This window comes from Lucilia cuprina, chromosome 4 (genome assembly GCF_022045245.1).
Source record: "Lucilia cuprina isolate Lc7/37 chromosome 4, ASM2204524v1, whole genome shotgun sequence".
NCBI lineage: Eukaryota > Metazoa > Arthropoda > Insecta > Diptera > Calliphoridae > Lucilia > Lucilia cuprina.
This window is the reverse complement of record NC_060952.1, coordinates 21799712-21820413: the sequence shown is the minus strand read 5'-3', so window position 1 is coordinate 21820413 and position 20702 is coordinate 21799712. Positions and strand designations below refer to the sequence as shown.

The 20702-nt window shown below is 27.5% G+C and overlaps 1 protein-coding gene and 1 long non-coding RNA gene across 2 annotated transcripts in view; one reads left to right on the top strand and one right to left on the bottom strand.

The window, feature by feature from the left end:
- Positions 1 to 14498, top strand: part of LOC124419494 — a 38264-nt gene extending 23766 nt beyond the window's left edge. The window contains exons 2-3 of the long non-coding RNA XR_006940647.1: positions 13631 to 13861; positions 14122 to 14498. This is a non-coding gene — a long non-coding RNA (uncharacterized LOC124419494). The remainder of the gene's footprint in view (positions 1 to 13630; positions 13862 to 14121) is intronic.
- LOC111675808 (homeobox protein 2) overlaps positions 1 to 20702 on the bottom strand; it is a 162385-nt gene that overhangs the window by 87490 nt on the left and 54193 nt on the right. Inside the window, exons 3-5 of the mRNA XM_046949238.1 lie at positions 18618 to 18659; positions 8317 to 8880; positions 1640 to 3744 (exon numbers count right to left, since the gene is read on the bottom strand). Of these exons, the coding sequence (XP_046805194.1) occupies positions 1640 to 3744; positions 8317 to 8361 (2150 nt within the window). The 5' untranslated portion in view covers positions 8362 to 8880; positions 18618 to 18659. The remainder of the gene's footprint in view (positions 1 to 1639; positions 3745 to 8316; positions 8881 to 18617; positions 18660 to 20702) is intronic.

Genomic DNA, 20702 nt, shown 5'->3' with positions numbered 1-20702 from the left:
AGGGTTCTCGTTTTTTACCAGTGATTTTTTTTTTTTTTTTTTTTTTTTGAAAATGGATACAGAAATAGGACCATTTGGATAAGATTACATAAATTTTTTTGATCATATTGTACTGAGATCAAGATTTTCTATCGCAGAAACTGAGAACATTTAAAAAAAATATATATATACCCTACACTACTTTAGTGGGAAGGGTATAATGCGTTTGTGCTGATGTTTGTAACACTCAAAAATAAATGGTCATATACCCACATTAAAGCATTCCAATCTGAACGATTAAGCTATGTCTGCTCGACTCTCCGTCTATCAAAATAATTTTAAAAAATATGGCACATATTGTTACTTTTGACCAAAGGACGTTGCGTATTGAAAATGGTAAAATAATTATGTTAAATGTTGTAGTATGACAAGAAAGACATAGTTTTATAAAAGTCATTAACACTGCCAATTTTCGAAAATTTCGGGAGAATTACATGAGAATCAAAATTCAATAATAAACACTAACATCATGATGAAATTCTGCATTAACAACTTAATGAAGACGTAAATTTCTCTAGTAAAATTTAATAGGATAGGCCCATAAAAAATGTTACGGAATTAAGGTAAAACCAAATTAAATGCTTTGATGTTTAAACAATTATCCACATTTTTAATATACTCACGTGGTCAGTAATGCTCTTATATTCATATTTGTTTATTTTTTTCGTACTTAGTTCATTTAAACGCATCGTTTGAGAGGTATTCCCCAAAAAAAAATGGACGAAGGGACATCCTAATATATATCTATATATTAATTGTAAGAGTTTAAAATCATTTTAAAAACTATAACAGCAATACTTAACACCTGTCATTTAGTATTTAAATTAAAATGTCTACAGAAAATGGAAATTTAAATAAGAGTCGTAACATGACATAAATAAACATGTTATTTATATCAGAAAATTGATACATACAAAAAATTTAAAAAATGTGGAACAATGTTTTATTGGATAGTAGTTAATATAAAATCTTTCAATAAGATCGATAAAAATTATTTAAGTTACATTGAGTAAAATTGTGACATTTTTGACAAATCTTAAATATGAATGTTAAATTATTTTCCCGATCGGAACAGCAGTTTCGACATACCAGAACGTATCCTGAAAAATATTGTACACATCACTGCGAAGTCACATGAAAAAAGTAACATTATTCTTATACAATCGGAAAGTTAAATTTGTCTTGGTTTTCACTTGACATGAAATCACCCAATGTTTTAAATGGAATTTCATAGCTAGGTGACCTTAAATGGAGGATATGGATAAGTATGTCTCGAATAGAAAATGTAATCAAATAAGAAGCCTTAAAAATATTTTTAATGGCTGCCTTTTAAATTTAGTATTTAATTTATTCTACGGTATAAACTGGAAATAAAAATCTTCTACTTAAATATTTCACATTCTATCATACATGCTGAAAAGAAACTGATAAATACAAAATATAAATTTTGAAAATCCTTAAAGTATCATCACAAGTAATGAATATAATAATTAAGTATAAATAAAATGAAAAGGAAAAAACCTCAGGTTAAAAAGCTTTTAGTAACCTTACTTATCCATCCCCGAGCCATTGGATGACAAAGTTGTTCTTAAACATTTACCTGTCATTTAAGAAAGGACTCTGGTTGTTGCTGCTGATGTTGTATTCATTAACAGCTGTAACCGCAACCTTACTTGATGATGGCAAATATTGTTGATGTTGTGGCATAAAATGAGGCTTGTGTTGTTGTAGCTGTTGTTGTCGAATATTACCAGCATCATCTAAATCTTGAATGACATTAAGAGAACACGTTGTTGTTGGAGGTGCGCAAAGAGATGTTGACGACGATAGCGACATTGTAGTTGAGTTATTGTCAATATATTCGAATGATGTTGTTGCTGATGTTGGTAGGGATGTGAATGTCGTCTTCCTTAGCTGCTGCTCATCCTCTGGCTTTGCATTATATGTATTATTGTAAAATGTTTTTCCTACGAAGCTAGTTGCATTTCTAATATGTGTTGTTGGTGATAAATTTTGTTGGTTACTTATTTCTTGAGTTTTCGATTGTAAACGTATTTTCATAAGTTCGGCTAATGCAGGGGATGATGTTCCTGACTGTTGGTTAGTAGCATATTTACTATTGTTGTTGCTTCTGCTAATGTTGTGGTTTTCCTTATATTCTTTGCACATCACTGCTTGGCCTAAAGGTATTTTTGTGCTGTAAGTATTATCCTCAACCGCATCAACATTTTCATGCTCATCATTGTTGCTTTTGTTCCATTGCATGTCCTTAGAAATGTTGTAAGAATGTTTGTCCTTGTCAGATGAATGTTCAAATTCATTATAGAATATTTCAGTTGTATTGTTAATGTTATTGTTGTTGTTGCTATCAGCCAAGTTGTAATGATCATTGTAGTTAAGCTCATAATCATCAAAGTCATTTAAATTATTGTTGGAATATTCATTAGTTACATTTTGTTGCAATGTAATACAATTGCTGCTGCCTGTTCTTGTGCAACCGTTATTATTATTATTGTTGTAGATAATATAATTTTCCGCTTGATTGCTGCTGTTCGTTTCTATTGACCAACAATGGTCGTTAACATTTTTATTAGTTGTAGCATCGCTGTTAGTAGGGCTATAAATTGGCTGGGCATCGCTTTGTTGCTTGCTCAAGAATTCCATGCGAAATTGATTCGTAAGAAATGTTTGTAGGCCATCGTTAACACTGCCATAACTGCCGGCAGCATTAGCAGAAATACCGACAATATCGTCATCATCCTGGGATAACCAATTCTTTCTTTTGAACAATTGCTTAGATGGTCTACGTGCTTTTGGTGTGGTAATCGAAGCTGTGGCTGCTGGGCATGATACTCTATAATTATTGTTGTTTAATAATGACGTAAAGACATGAGAACTATTGCTGTCTACCCTTACATTATCATTTTCAGCAACAGTAGGATAATCAACAACATCATCATCAGTATAGTCATTATCACTATACTCATAGTAGTCAGTAGCACTATTTGCATTATGTTCCTGCTGCTGTTGAAACTGATGATGACGATTAGTAGTGTTTAAGAAGCTTGTAGAGCCACCAACTAATTGATTGTGTTGCTTTGTTAAGGCGACCATTGATGTTGTTACCATTGCTACTGCTGTTTCGTTTTCTGTTGCTTTTGTTGCCAATTGATTTGGTCCCAAAAGGCTTTTAGCCAATTTCATATCTTTTGTTACATCATTTCCTTTATGGCCAACATGCCAACGTTTTATTTTTGTGGATGGTGTAGAAGATGTAGAACTATTACGTCTACCATCAAGATTTCTATTGCTGCCATAATCAAAAATTTTCTGTTCTCTATGTTGCTGTTGTTGCTTTTGATCATTTTCTACATCTTGTAGTTGTTTGGCAATTTGCCCATTACTTTGGCTTAAAGCCCATGAACCTTTTAGCTTGTATGTTGTTATATTATCGTTGTAGTTGTTGTTGATGTTGCTTTTAGTTGCATTTTCTAAATTTGTATATGAAATGCTTCTAGGACATGTCGTATTATTCCTTGATGTCACATCTTGTGTTTTTGTTATATTTTTCTTCGTTTCAAATAATTTCCGTATGTTTTCGTTGCGTTGTTGGTCATGTTGCTGTTGTTGTTGTTGATATTTTGTGGCCATATTATTCGAGCAATTTGTGTCATTTCCGCGTGTTTGTTTAACATTACGGTCGACCTAAATTGTTTAATGTTTTCTTTTTTTATATATTTTAGCAATTTATTTTTCAAAAAGGTTTTCTCACAATTGTCGTTCTTTTTTGGAGAAATTTTTTTCGGTTGCAACATGAATTGTTAGTGTTTAGTTTTTAGTATGAACATCATCACCATGCCATTGTTAGTTTTTCATTAGCTGGGGCATTTTTTTAGTTTCAGTTTTTATTACGCTAGTTTGCAACAAAAGTTTGTCAAAAAATAACAGCAGCAACAATAAAACAGCATTAAAATAGTCTTTCTTTCGTCAAAATTTAATCATGCGTTAGGAATTATTCATTTGTTAATTTGACGGAAAAATAGTGAATATCAGTAACAAAAAAAGTATATAAATCAACAACAACTACAACTAGAAGTAATAAAGCGTTTTTTAGCTCAAATTTTACCTGTGAAAATTCATTTCTAGTATTTTAAAAATATTTTTTTTACGAAAGTATAGCACAAGTTAAAATAATTTGAGCAATTTTACCAAGCAGTTATTTTATTTCAAAATTCTATAATTATTGAATGAATCTAGATTTTTAAAGAATTTTTCCGAATTAGGAAGATGTTCAGAACAATTTTGAAGGTTCCATTGAAAATCCTTACGGATTCATTGAAATGATATTGAAATTTGAATACAAAAATCCTAAAATTTAGTATGGATTTTCGTTTTATAAACCGTTTATAAAATAAAATGTTGTTTGTGAAAAAGGGGGTAAAAGTTTTCCGATGACATAAAAATCTTAATTAATAAGTTTAGTTTGTAGAAGTGTATATATTTTGAAAGATGTATTATGTACGATTCCAACTATATTATAAAACCTTTTTTTAAACTTCAGTGGCAAAATAATTCAACTTATCCTTCTCGAAATATCAAAAAAAACTATTATTTAGTTGTTTTATCCAAATCCTTAGCGAATCATTTTCAATTTATCTCATTATCTTCAAAGCACGCCACAACACATTCAATTCAAGAGATTTTTGAATTGAAAAAAAAAAATACATTGCTTTTTTTAAACTTTCATTTATTCATATGAAGTTTGCACTTATGTAGTTTTTATAAACTAAAACCCTTAGGATTCGTGTATCTTATTGTAAGATTATGTTTACTCGTTTGCAATACGATAATAAAATTTATAATACACAATGCTAACATTAGCAAAAAAACAAGCACTTAATGCAATATTTAGTAAGGGTATTTAGGAGAAGAGGAAACTAATTTTTCAAGGTAACATATTCATACAAGAATTATAAAAATATAGATTACGCATTGCGCAGGTTTTTTTTGGTTTAAATCAACAGGTGTTCGATGTGCTACGTCACATCAGCAAATAAAGTGATTGACGTCTAAAAAAAAAATTTAAAAAAATTTTAAAAACGTCAAAAAATTTTGTAAAAATTTAAAAAAAATTAAATACTTTAAATATGAAATGCGCTGTGAAAAATTGCAAAAGCACCAACAACTCCAAGGCGTGCGAAATTAGTTTTTTTTTATTTGTATTATGTATTTTATTTGTATTGAAATATTTTTTTTTTTCCAAAAATGTCACTTTGTTTATGTTTTGCTTTTATTTTTCTCAAGTTCTAGGCTGATATGACGTACATGCGCAGAACGAACATTTTTTTACATACTGAATGCGCAATCTATGTTTCTATAATTCTTGATATTCATAGGTATTTTCAACTTTTAAATGCTACATTTTCTTTAATATTGCTCTTTAGAATGATTATGAATTTATGTGGAAATAGTAACATATGAAGAGTAAAACTTTAAATACCACTTAGTAATATTTAGGGTATAAGCACACAAGAGCAAAAATAGAATTAAAAAAATAGTAAAAAAAAAATCAAGCGAGGAAACAACTCAAGTTAATGGATTAGAAAATCAATCAAATATAAATCATATGAACTTAAACAACAACAAAAAAACACATAGCATTTATTTTATTGAATCAGAAAATCTTTACAAACTGTATACAAAATATAAACGAGTAAAAAAACATATAAAAAATTACATTAAAAAATATAAATCAGAATGCAACAAGAAAAAGCTTAAAATAAAATAAACAAGTAAATCGTAAAAAATAAACATGGCAGAATATTTAAAAAGAAAAAAATAACATTTAAAAAAAAACAGTATCATAAAAATTTAGTAAAGAATTTCTTCTTTACTTAATTTTTATGGTCCTGTTCTAAAAACATACCCTCGAAAAATAGAAAGTAATTCAATTGCAGTAAAAAATCAAAACAAACTTTAAAAGACGTTTTTTTAAGTGTGGCGTTTTTAAAAGTTTTATCTCATACACCCAAGGATAAAATTTAAACAATTGAAAACACTTATCTATTATCATAACTTTCAATCGTTCTGATTACATAGAAGTACTTTAATAAAATATTAAAGCTGTATACGTTTTTTTCACACGATTAACATTGATTGAATTTTCTAATTACTTGTAAGCGGTTGTGGTAACCACTTGGCTTCAATAAAATCTCCATATCAAAATATTGACTTAAAATACAGGTAATGAAAGTTTTTGCTGGGTATGTTAGGCATAACAAATCAACATATTTTAAACAAAATTAGAAAGTGAATGTGTATCAACATTTCGTTTTATAAGAATCACTAACCAGTTTTCTCTTAGTGTATCTAAATCTCTTTACAAAACATCTAGTATTGAACCTGCTGCAATTTTATTCTTTTTGTCTAAAAATTAAAATCCTCTTAAGCAATTGTAAGCAAAGTGCTGCTTAAACGAATTATACGCTCAACTAAAGTAGAAGAGAATTAGAAATAACGATAAACACATGATATTTTTCAAAGTTGTCCTCTAATAAAAAAAATGTAAGATTGTAATATGTATTCGACTAAGCCGAATCATGTATACCTACTATCAAAGCATGTTTATTAAATGAGAATTTATTTTTGTAAGAAGGCCCAGTGCATTAGGGCTGTAGGCATTAACCCTGTACATTAGTAGTGTTCTAACAACAGGTCATTTTAGTGCAAAATCTTCCTCGATTTTCTAAAACCATCAATTTCACATAAATTTTTAATAGGTCAAGCGATGACTCCTGTTTATATCGTAAAAATTTCCGATTTTAAATTAATATAGTTAAAAATTTCAAATTTAAAATAGTGCTAACAGTATGAAAACATTTTAAAATTTGAATAATTATATACGGATAACCATCCTACTTATTCGGGTTTCATTACTTAGCAAATTGTAATGAATTTTATGTCCCCGCTACAGGTCGTCATCAGCAATCTTTTCTGATGATGAATGTCATATTTAAATATCATCTATTTAACTAATTATTATTGAGAAATTAATTCTGGTAATTGCAAGCGCAGATCTCATGGTATATTTCTTGCAATGTTTGCGTTAGATGAAATTTACTTATGTTTGTAATGTAATATTCTTAATATTACATAGACCGGTTGACTACGGCAGAAGAAAATCAAAAGTTCGAAATAAAAATCCAAATTTCCTAATTTAAACTTAATTTAAAAAAGGGGCGGAATTTAAATAGTAGGCGTAGCACTTTCTACAGAAAACAATAATTACACTGGCGGCAAAATTTAAAAATACGAGAAACGCTAAGACCACAATAGGTGTTTCTAAAGCACCGAGTTTCTTTATCACATTTGGAGTTTGAAAAAGCGACAAGTTTGGCCCTTTTTGACACGTTATAACAGCGCTATTAAAACTTTATTAATAAAATGCAGCATGCCATGTGACATATAGCTTTACAAATGCTTTTCAATAGAAGATAGGTACTTCCTATAGTAAATTTCTATTGAAGAAGTTTAACTTAGTGGCCGAAGTTGTTTTTTTTCAATAAATATGAACCTTTTTCCACGCAAACAAATTTTAATTCAAACCAATATATATATATATATTTTTTTGTGATATTCTTAGGTTGGCGGTGAAACCAATATATAAAAAAAGTTTTTTAAATTTGGAAATATTAGCTTGAATAAAATGTCATAAATTTCTTTTAATTTACTTTTTTTACTGCTAATAGGCTATGCGAAAGTTAAAGCTAAATTGAAAACGTCAATTTAATCAATGAAATGTCGATAATCTGTAAGATAAAAAACATTTAGCGATTTGAACATTTGAATTTAATGACGACAGATCATTAAAACATTTTGACCATTATGACTGCTAATATGCAGTCCAATATATTGCGGACCATACGAAATGTTTACCTGCTTGCTTTTAAAAGAATTACAAATTGTAAATATTCAATCAATTTTTCGAAATTAAACTTATTAATTATTAATACTTTGATTTACATTTCTATAATCTTATATAGCGCTTATAGAAGTCTTCCTTACTTGCAGTACAGTTCAAAAATGTTCCCTAAAATATTATGTGTTTATGCCCAAAAAAAAACAACTTAAAAAAAAAAGCAAGCAAAAAGCAGTAACAACAAGCAGCGCAAACAAAACAATCGAACAAAAAAAGTAAACAAACAAACAAAAATCTAAATGTAAAAAAAAAACAACAAAATTGTTTTACAAGCCAGAAGCGGAAATAAAACTACTTACATCAGGACCACTGCTATAGCTCAATAGCCTTGCAGTTAAAGGCATTTAAGGATACTTGTTTTTTTTTTAGTTTTTGTTTACAGGTATGTGTGTGTATGAGAGCTACAAAAGAGCGCTATAGTTTCTATAACAAAACTAAAATTATAAGAGCTGAGCAGGGTTGGCGTTGTAATAGTAGTTGCAGTGGCAGTAGTTAAGTTGAATATTGTTTGCCTGGGTTGATGGTTGGTTGGTTGTATGAACGTTTTTAGGTTGATGTCTGTAAGTTTGCTTATTCCCTTACAAGCTCACTGACTGACAGACAGACTAACTGAATTACTCAATAGTTGCTGGGAAGGTTTTGCAGTTCACAAACAACAACAAGAACAAAAATTATTCCAAAATTGTTGAAGTTCTTTTTATTATACATATATACATATATTTTTTTGTATTTTGTAAGCAAACAATAATAAAAGCTGTTTTATTTATATATTTTTGTTTTGTTTTTTTTTTTTTTTTATCAAACAATCTATAGTTGGTGTACTTTTTTTGTAAAAAAGTTTGGGAGAGTTGCAAGTAAGAGGACTATAAATAAATAAGAAAAAAAAAACAAAATAAAGTATAAAATATAATAATTTAGTTTTTATTAAAGTAAGGTTTAATAATAATAATATATATATATTAATAAAAATACTTTAAACTAACACAAAAAGACACATTCTCGGAAACGGAAATGCATTAAGCTAAAGTTTTTTTTATTTTCTAAATAATACAAAAAAATACGTTTTTAAGGTCATAACAAAAACATTAACATGTTTTGTTGCATTCATTAAAACATGTTGCAATACATGCTGTATGTTTTATTTTATTTAATTTTTTTCCACAACCCAATAAATATTTTATATTAATAAAAGTTATTTTATTAAAAAATCGAAATAGTATATACTCAGCACACAATTTTGAATTATTTTCGTTACAAATTTAAAACATTTAATTTTTTTCACATAAAACCTTCTTTGTATAAATTTTGTTTAATGGGACATTAATTTCAACACTTTCAAGTATGTAGATTTAAAACATTATGTAAATTTCTTGTCATTTTTTTCGTCAACTTCTTGTAAGAACGAGTACTTCAGTGGCATGAGTAGAAATCTGGCAGCAGTAACTGCAGTTGCATTTTATTGCGCCAGCATATTTTATTTTTAAGTTTAAATACATAAAACAAATCATTTCTTCTGTTCTTTTGTTAGAATGCACAAATTTTTCTAACAAAATGTCTACAGAATATTTCTTTTTATTAATGCTTTTTTTCATTTTATGCATTTTTTCTTTCTTTTTCAAGAAAAATAACTGCAACAAAAGAAAAAAGTTTTCTTTGGTAAATGCTGATGTTGACGATTAGGATGAGAATGTATACAGTGGTTCGAATAATAATAATAATAATAATATAATTATTTTAATTTTTACCTTCCCCAGCAAAAATAAAATGAAGTACTTCCACAAAAGTAACATTTATCACCAAAAAGAATTTAGATATTTATTTTTTTTTATTAAACTATATTTTTTGTACTGAAATCTTTTGAATTAAAACAATTTTATTTTGGAGTTAATTTATATATGCATGTAATTTATTTATTTATGTGAATATTATTTGAGTCAAATTAGTTGTATTCTATAATAATACAAATTCACTTCCTAACAACTTAAAAAAAGAACACAAAAATTATTTCCTGGGAACGATTTTAGATGTAGTGAATGTAGTGTCAAATAAAAAAACATCCCTCCTATAATAAGCCTGTGTTAAAATTATCACTTCTTCAGGTCTTTTTAAGTACTTCCATTATAAAAACTCTACTTCTTTTTGGCTTTTTTGGAAGCTCTTTTTGTGCTGGGTTATTTTAAAGATATTTAAAATTTTTTTACCAATTGGTTTTTCCTAAAATAGGGGTTATTTGGGACAAGTTCCAATTCTTATTCATTTAGATACAAGGGTTTACATACATCTACATTAAAGTTATTCATGCATGCAGTGATTTTCTGAAGCGGACTTTGTATGTGGAATAGGGCCAATAAGGTCCGATTATAACCATTTTTAATTTCATACTTTGTTCAAAAGAAATATATTCAAAATTTCATCAGAATATATATTGCAGCTTTACATGGATACACAGATTGAAAAAGTGATTTCAATCCGATCGCTGAAACAAAGTTAATAAACTCAAATTTCATAAATAAAGAAAAATACACAAAAATTTCACATAAGTTTTAAATATAGAATTTAAAATACTTTTTACTATTATAAACCATTGTGCACTGAAGATTAAGATGTATTCGTGCGTGTGTAAGCTTTCATACACTCAAATACAAATGTAATAGTTGCTGTAGTTGTTGAAGCTGTTATTTTTGCAGTTTGCAGTTGCATAAATATAAAATGCATTTTAAGCAATTTCCTTTTACATTTCGTTTTTAAAACTTAACACAATTGTAAAACATATACATACATACACTGAAAAAGAAACTTATTTTTTCATTTTTATAATATTTGTATTTACAATTGTACACATTTGTGTATACAACATTCTCAGCTATTATACATTTGTATGTAATTGTAAGTATTTTACAATAAAAAAACCTATAGATCACAGTGACATGTCCCAAATAATGATTTTAGACACCACGCGAAAGCCAATTTACTTTTTTTACAACCATACTTTAATGAAATATTTTTGATATGTGATATAAAAAACAAAACTTTAAACTCACTTCCAACTAGATTACATAGAGACACTTAAGTGGCTACCTCTCTGTATTACAAAGATTACAAATTTGTCAGAAGTATTAAAAATACTTTAATTTGAGTTAAATTAATACCAGATATCTTGGGAAAAGTACTACCATTAAAAAAACCCAACTGGGCCTTTCTCACAACTACACATACCAACTTTTAAACATGTCAACATTATTCCCTTGAAATATGAAAATGTTGTAAATTTCTATATTTTTTTCGGAGGGTTTCTTCGTGAGTGAAAATGTTTAAAATACATATAAAACGCCGCAAATAAACAAAAAGCATTTTAAGTAATTTCAAGATTTTTATGTAAAAACTACAACTAGAGAAAAATATCTTTCAAGGATACAAGAACAGAATAAAAGTGACAGACATTTTTTGTAAGATTTTTTTGTCTGGGTTTTTTTTACTTTGTTTTAGCGGTAGAAGGTCAGTTTATCAGAACGGAAATAGGATGGTGTTGTTTAATGTGCAACAAATGTAAATGTACTTGTAAAGGAAAACATATTCTTAAATTTTTTCTTTAATACGACAAGTTTTATGAAATAAAGATTTAACTAGAAGTATTTATTTATAAAATAAGTATAATTATTTATTATATGCCCCATATAATACCCTACACCAGTGATTATGTTAAAACTGTGGATTTTTTTAAATAATAAAGTAATTAATTAATATTTTACCTTATTTAAAACATTGAGATCTGTTGCGTGGGAACAAGTTTTACATGGCCACAAAGAAAACAGTCGGACTGACGAATGGGAAGATTGACTCAGATAATGATTCTGAGCTGATTGGTATACATTAATAATATGTTTAAGTGATACAAATATCAGAGCCCATTAAAAATACACCCAGCAAAATTTTAATTTTTGTAGAGATAGAAGAACATTAAACAGAAATATGAGCTCAAAAGTACCTTATTCGAAGGATACTGTTGTATGGAGGCTAGGTGAAATCATGAACTGATTTTAACTATTTTCCATAAGATTCGGTCTTAAAAAAGTGTAAAATTGCGACCTGTAGCGCGTGCAGAAGGTTGCCATGAACACACAGACTGACATAGCGTAATCGTCTCATAGAGCCAATTAGTTTACTTAAGATGAGTATAGGACCAATATTTCTGGGTATTACAATCATCAGCACAAACGCATAATATCCTCTCCACTATTGTGTTGTATTCTACATAAAATTGCATGCGAATTCAAAATTTTGAATTGATAACCCAATATTAAATTTCTTGCTGAAAGCAACAACAAAAACAGCTAAACTTTTTTCACCCATAATTTATAATTTAATAAATAAATTTAAATTAAATCTTAAAACCGCGAATTTCGCCTCTAACGGAGGATTTAATAAAGCTTTACGTCTGCATAAGCTAAAAACTTAAATAAATAAAATGTTTATCACAAAGTTCAATAGAATTTTAAATTATTTTCGCTAAATTTAATTTACTAAACTGTCACTATTATTACACGAACTAACAATATAAACAATAAGCCTATGACCTGTGGTGATAATATGCCAATAATAAAACTAAATTTAATAATACAAGAAAAAAACTAAAACAACGTTAAATTCCATTTATGGTATTACAGCGATAACAGTTACATATTTATATGTATTTTGTATGTGTCTTTGATTTAATTCGACTTTAATATGTATATGTGTATGTTTAATTAGCTACACACACAAATTTACCTTTGGGAAATATTTACATATATTCATATTAATAAATGAAAAAAAAACTGATAAAACACAAACATTTGCAAAACAGCTGCAGTAGATTCATATTTATATCTGATAAAATCCTGCAAACTAGTTGCAATCTACAAATTCATAAAATAACTAATTTGTGATATCTACAAACAAGAAAATTTGTAAACAGAAAAAAATATATTTTATTTTTTTATAATACATACAAAGTTCAATCTAATTTACAGTTTAAACAAAATAAATAAGTTTTTGTAAGGCCTGAGGTATTTGTCGTTTAAAAAAAATTAAAAATAAAGTCTGTATTACTGTTAAACTTTACATATTTATATTTACACCTGTTCAATCACATGACCATTAAATTAAAATATAAAATATAACATTATAAAAAAATATAATTTAGCTTTTAGCTGCAATTTAGATATTTAAAATCTCTATATTATTAAAAATTAAAAATGTTGAATTTTTTGCCCTAAAAGATTACGGCAAATTTTTCTCTATATAATTTTTTCATTAAATTCAATTTGAATATTTTGGCCTAAAAGATTATAGTAAATATTTTTATATACTTTTTCCATTGATTTCAATTTAAATATTATAATGCTTTTCAAAAATTCACATTTTTATAGCTGCATTCAATAAATATTTAGCATTTCATTTTAAGCACTCACTATACAATTCTTTCGTTTTTGTTTTATTTAAATACAAAATACTTTGACTCATTAAATATACATAAACCGTAGTTTGGGAGGGCAAAAAATATTTATTCATTCATTCATCGCTGCACATTTTTGTTCAGTTTGTATTTTTCAAATACGTACGTTGTTTTTTCAGCACGTTTGGTTCAATGTATCAGTTGTTTAGTTTACTAAACAAAAACGTTTTGGATACACGAGCACGAAAAGTTTGTATAGCAAAACGTTATTTGTGTCTGTCAGTCATGAAGTCAGGCTCAAAATGAGCAGCAGAAGCAAATAACACAACAGCAAATTACAAAATAATCCTTAAATCCACACACACACACACAAACACTACTAAAACATGCAAGGATATGTTGTTATGCATGTAAGTATAATGTTTAATCCACTGTCATCACATCATTCTCATCCTAATTCTGTAAATAGTCAAAATCATCATTATTATCATGATTATTATAGCTGGATTTTAATTCAATTATCCATTGGTTTATAAAATTTCAACAACAAAAAAAATTTAATATTCTAAAAACACATCATCTCAACAAATTGCGATGTCTTGCATACAAAATTATTTGTAATTGAAAAAATATATATATAATATTTTTTTTTTTTTCATTTTTGTTTTAGAAAACTGCCAGCAATAATTATTGGAATTCATTGCAGTTATTAGTTTTTTTTTTTAAGTCAATTGAATTATTTTTAAGGAAATGATGCTGACTGCAAACTTATTTTAAACTTTAATGTTTTATTTTTTTATATTATTTATAAAAATGATAAAAATGTGAGATTGTACTTTGTAATATCCTACAGTAATTAATTTGTATTTTAACTTAATTCTGAAATATTTTAACAATGTGTTGACAAAAAACTGGATTTTCTAAAACTATAATAGAGGGACTTACGTCTTCATTTATATTATTCATGTATTTTAGTATTTTATCGTAATATTAGAGTTTATAAGTAAAATAAAATTTTTAGATCATTGCGAAAACTGGGAGTATCATTCAGACCTCTTTTCCGATTTTTTTGATATTAGAATATTTAGCATAACAAGAGATACGTTTGTATGGGGGCTAGGCGAAATAATTGACAGCCCCCAGTAATAACCATATTCAATAGGCGTCGTCCTTGGTTTAAAAGAAATGTATGTTAAAAATTTCAACAAATTTTGTTGCAAATTGCGCACATGACCACATTTAGACGGAGAGACAGACAAACAGTAGGACATAGTTATATCGACTCAGAAAGTGATTTTGTGCCGATTGGTTTATTTTAAGCGTGTATGACAGGCTCGAATACTCGAAGGAGTAAAATAAGTTTCCTGTATGAATGTGTGAGTGTGTGATACGAAAACTTAATTTTCGTCCTGGAGTAAAAGTACTAAGTGTACTAAATTTAAGTAAAATATCTCTAAATGGTGACTTGTAATTTTATTACAAAGTCTTCATAGACAGACAAGCAGACTCGATTCTGAGCCGATTGACATACTTTAAGATGTAGGACCATTATTTTTATGTAGCTTCCACATTATGGTAAAGGGTAAGAAATATTAAAGAAATGTTACTTTAAAAAAAAACGATTCCTGAAAAAATGTTAACTAATTTAATGGAAAATATACAAAAGTTTCTTAACGAAAATTAGCACACACACTTTCATTTAGTACGAAAAACATCGATTCCCTATACAATTTTAGTATAAAAATATAGTTATATAAAAAAGGATCATAAATGACACATTCGTCGGGAAAAATGGTACCCTAACCGCTACTCTTCTAAAAGAGTCTTTAATGAGCCCCACTTCTGACCAATTTAGACTCATTTTTGTATCTAATACAATAACACAGGAAACAGTTCTACAAAGTAAATAAATAAACAATCATATTTCGAACATCCGGATGATCTATTTATGATAGCTGTACAAACACCAGGATGATCTATTTATGATAGCTGTGCAAACATCAGGATGATCAATTAATGATTGCTATAAATTTTGTTATTTATTTTAAATATAATCAGTTTTCAATCATATATCACGGTCATCTTTGAAACATCAATCAAAAGATTCAGTTTTCTGATAAATCATCCAACAATCTTCCAAATGCTAGCTGTCCTTATATATTTATTTTTATTTAATAAATGTTCACTGTATTCCATAATTTAATTATACATTTCAGTTAAATTTTGCAACCATTAATAAATATTGACTTAATATATTAAAATATAAAGTAGTTAACGGAATTTATTTGCATATTTTCAATTATTTAATATTTATTAAAAAAATTAAATAAATCAAATAATTTAAGGACAAAATATAAATTATTTACAATAGTTTATGGTTTCCGTTACAAGTTAAAATAAAAAAATTGTATTTTGTAAAAAAAATATTTATACAATTCCCAATAAAATTATATGTTCATTTCAGAATTTGTTAAATATTTGTTAAATATTGTCTACAGTTGTAAAATATTATCGAAACAGGAAAAAGGTTTCAAAAATTATTTGTAGAAATAACAAACGGCATGACAAAAATATACATACAAATGTATGTAGCAGATCAGCCTAAAAAATTCGGATACGATTTTTTTTTTAAAATGACAAAAATTAGCTCCAAATATTTGTTAAATTAAAACAAATCAAAAAATATATATTTATAAACATATATTTTAGCCATAAATATGTATAAACATGATATAGGTATGTCTGCATATTTATACCACAAATGTATCGTTAGCTAAAACACCAAACACTTCCATATTTATTATTTTCGTTAACTTTATACGTATACATACATGTATATGTGTATGTGTTTATATTTATGTTTACATTCCTATAAAATTTTATGCATATTTTTGTTTACAGTAAACTATTTATAATCTGCATAAAAATGATTGCCTTTATTTGTTGATAGATTTTGACATTTTAACCACAAACATTATAAATTTAACGCTATTCTAATTTAATTAAAATTAATATTCAAATATGGAAATGTGTTTAGTTTTATTACAAAATACTAAATACATACAAACTTCCTATTACTATTTAAATATTTACTTAATAAATTTTAATAAATTATTTATTTTAATTATATAAATATTTTGTAATGTATATAGAAGGATTACGAATGATATTTATTAAATAATTTAATTAAAGTAATTAAACAAATAAAACATTTTTTTATAAATTATATATTTACACCTATTCTAATTGAAAAATGCTTAATAGAGATTTTGATGGTTTATTGTTTGCTATGAAAAAGTGCGTTTTAAACCTTAAATAAAGTATTTATAAATCCAGGGAGTATGGTTGGACTATGTGGTACCTTATACCCGTTATCAGGATATTTAAATTGTGATTTATTTTTTATAAAAAAAAATAAAGTGAAAAAAGATTATATAAGACTAACAAATTTAGTGAAGGTTTATTGAATGAATCTAGAGTTTCTAATTTTCCAGACTTTTTCCAATTCCGGGAATATATTTTATAAAATTTTCATTTCAGGGAAATTGAAAAATTAAAGATACGTTTACTTTTTAATAAGTTTTGGTGATTTATGTATCATTAGAATGTGATAAAAATTATATTTAATTTTTATGAAATAATATAATTTAAAATAATTATATATTAACAAAATTAATCGTATTTTCAAGAAACTATAAGAAAAAATATCGGAATTCACTACGGACTACAAACAATATTGATTGCTCTTTTTGATTTGTAAAGTTAGTCTCGTGGTAATATTTCCCACATTTTTGTTTCATAGTGTCAATATATAATAATTTTTACATAATATTTTCTAGTAAGTAAAAAAATCGTCATTATATTCATGAAAGAGTTTCCTTAATGTAATTGTAATTAGTAATCCTTTTTTACGAATATAAATAACAATAAAAGGCAAATCTCGAAGATATTACGTAATTAAGTAATTGGTTATTGGTTAACACACTGATTATATTTAATTATAACTGTCAAAACTTTAATAACAAATAATTCTAAATGATTTCACATTACAAATAATTGTAATTACTTTATGTTATAATTAGGGTAAAATGGAGATCTGCCAAACCCAAGGTACTCGATTTTATAACATTATACAATTTTGTTTGCATTTATCAATTATCTATCATTCCTGAAAGTTTGAAAAAATTGAACCCCCGAAATGCCCATGGGAACATTCGCCAAATACTAGGAATTCCTTGGATAATCAATCGCAAATTGTTTTAAGATTTTTTGTAAAGTCATGTGAATTAAACAATAAATATGGAATTTATTATATTTAAAACGGATAAAACTAAAGCCAACATATCTAAGATTACGAATCAAGAAACAAATTGAGAATATGTGTTTTAATTCGAGAACGTCTCAAAAAATGTGACGTATGGTCCCCTTTTACCCTACCACCAAGCCTGTTACAAACAGAGCCAAGATTTAAAAAAATTTTGTTTTGACAATTTTCAATTAACATAGTCTAATATAAAATGAAGTCAGATTTCTATATTCGGCTGCGCCGAATCTTATATACCCTTCACCAAGTATGTTTTAAAATACAGTTTATTTTTATCTCTGCACACACGTCACACATAACATACACACAAACAAATATAAAATGTAGCAGAAATAAATATTAACCGTCATACTATACTACCACCGTTAAACTGTATTAACACCCTCAAACAAATATGAGCTGTATTACCAACATTTTACTGCTTTATCTCCTTGTTGTTATTTTTATGCACTTATTTATAATTTGTTGAGGACATTATCAGAGGTAGTCTCAGATTTCTAACCATATCTCAGTTATTTATGGACCGATTTTCGGATTTTCAATAGGAAACTTCTCGAAAGTATGTCTTGAAGAATTATTGAAGATTTGGATCTCGAAGATATCTGAAGTCCTCAAAAAATTGATTTCAACAGACAGACAGTCAGACGGACAGACAGACAGGCGGGCATGGTTTAATCGACTCCGCTATCTATAATGATCCAGAATATATATACTTTATAGGTTGGGAAAATTATATTATAGAAATTACAAACGGAATGACAAACTTATATGTACCCTTCTCACAAAGGTGAAGGGTATAAAAACAAAATTCAAAAGTTATTAAAAATTAAATTAAAACTTACCACTATTATTCTCGTAATATGAGATCAACTTTTAAAAGATTTCTGAAAAAAGAAATAAAACGTTTTATTAATAATATTCAAAGTACAAATAAACAAGACATTTTAAAATTATAAAAAATAACCTATTCAACAGAAATTGTTCTATGAATGATTTATTAGAGTTGGGATTGCAAATAAAAAAAGAAAAAATAATTACTTTTATAAAAATTTTTAACTTCCAAAAGTTACCAACGAAAAATTTTCCACTAAATAAACAAAACATTTAATTTTCAGCTCATCAAGAAATTGCATGAATTTATAAACTGTAAATCTAACAATATTTAATGTGTTGCAAATTATATACATGAATAATAATGTATGTAAATTAATCTGAAATTAAAGGTGATTTAAACAAACGGACGGATGTAATTGAAGGTATGTGTTGATGTTATACACCAACACATACAAAACATTATCAAAATGGTTCAATAACATTGTACACAAATTACTGCTGCTACTGCTATCACATCTAAATATTATTATACTTAATAACTGCTAATGCAATGTACTTTTAATGAATGAATGAATTGTTGTTTGAAATTTATACATAAGTAGCAAGATGTAAATTGAACAAAAAATATAAAATAAAGAAAGAAATAATGTGCAAATTGTTAAATGAGTCGAAAAATAATTTATTAAATATGTATGTACATGTATTTGCAAATATGCTTTCCATACCAAAACAGTTTTTGCAGCATCATGTACGACCGAAAAGAGTAAGTAGAAGTGCTTAAAAGAATATTGTTCAAAAACATGAAATTTTCATTAAATATCACGTCTTAATAATCTTATTTGCCAACAGCACTTTTCATTCACCATTTCATCATCAAAACACAAAAAGAACAAATGGATGTATACTCCGTATATCATCATAAAATTGTGAGAAAATATTTCGAAATAGTTTTTTATTTTTTTATTTTTTTTTTTGCTACCTTAAGATGGTTGTGATGTTTCCACTTTCTGGTAGATATTGCTAAAGTAAAATGTTGCATGTACAGATTTTCTAGAATGCAGCTGCATCTTCAACACACACAATAATCATAATACAAATAAATAATTCAAAAATATTATAGATGTTTACGTATAACCGCCATCTATAAATTTTTATTACGGTTATAAACAAATAAAAATTGTTTGTTTGTTTTTTTTTATGGCATTTCATTTGTTGCAAAGACGTGCAAATATGGCAAGCGGAAAATTAAATCTTACAAATAAGTGGAGCTATATGCGGCTATACCGCATCTTGTTTACCCTTCTCCATAGTATAATTTAAAAATATCAAAATTATTTCTATACTTGATTTTTAGCTAAAAACTTTAACAAATCTTCTGTCTGCCTATTTAAACAACCCCTGGGGGCATGTTACCTTGGCAAGACCTCCGCCTTGGTGTTATTGCAATCCCGGTGTATAAAGAGGTGGCCAATAGCTCCAGTCTGACCGGGACTGAAAAATAGGTTACAGTCTACTGCTTGGCTTAGTCCTTGCATATATTGCCAGAGGTCAGACCAGAGTACCGTATAATCTAGTACTACGGGTGGCCAGTTGCCCGCAGAACTATGTCCTGGCTGGTCAGTTGGTTGAGGTTCCTTCGGAATCCACGTAGTGGCTGTGTTTAAACCCAAATTCGGGGGAGAGTAAGTAACGGTTAAAAGACTGATGCATGATAAAAGTCAATATTTCGGGATAAGTTCGGTACTGTTGCCGAAAACAACAGATATCCCACAGAGGTGTGACTGTGGGACTAAGCCTTGGAAATGAGTTGGTATTAATTATATATGGTACGGAATGAATGTGTCGTATATTTTTCTCTTATGAATGTGTCTTATGAATGAAGTGTGTGGTGGGTTGAATGATGATGGATGAAAGGTATCATATACATATAATACCATTGAATTTTCCTTTCTTATCCAGATATGTTAAGAGTATCGTACTTCGGTCCACCGGTTACGTCTCTAGGTGCTGTTGCCGAATCAACAGAGGCCATCCAATGGTCAAAGACTAGATAGCTCGAGTACTCTAGCAAAGTACTTGTTCATGGACCGGTC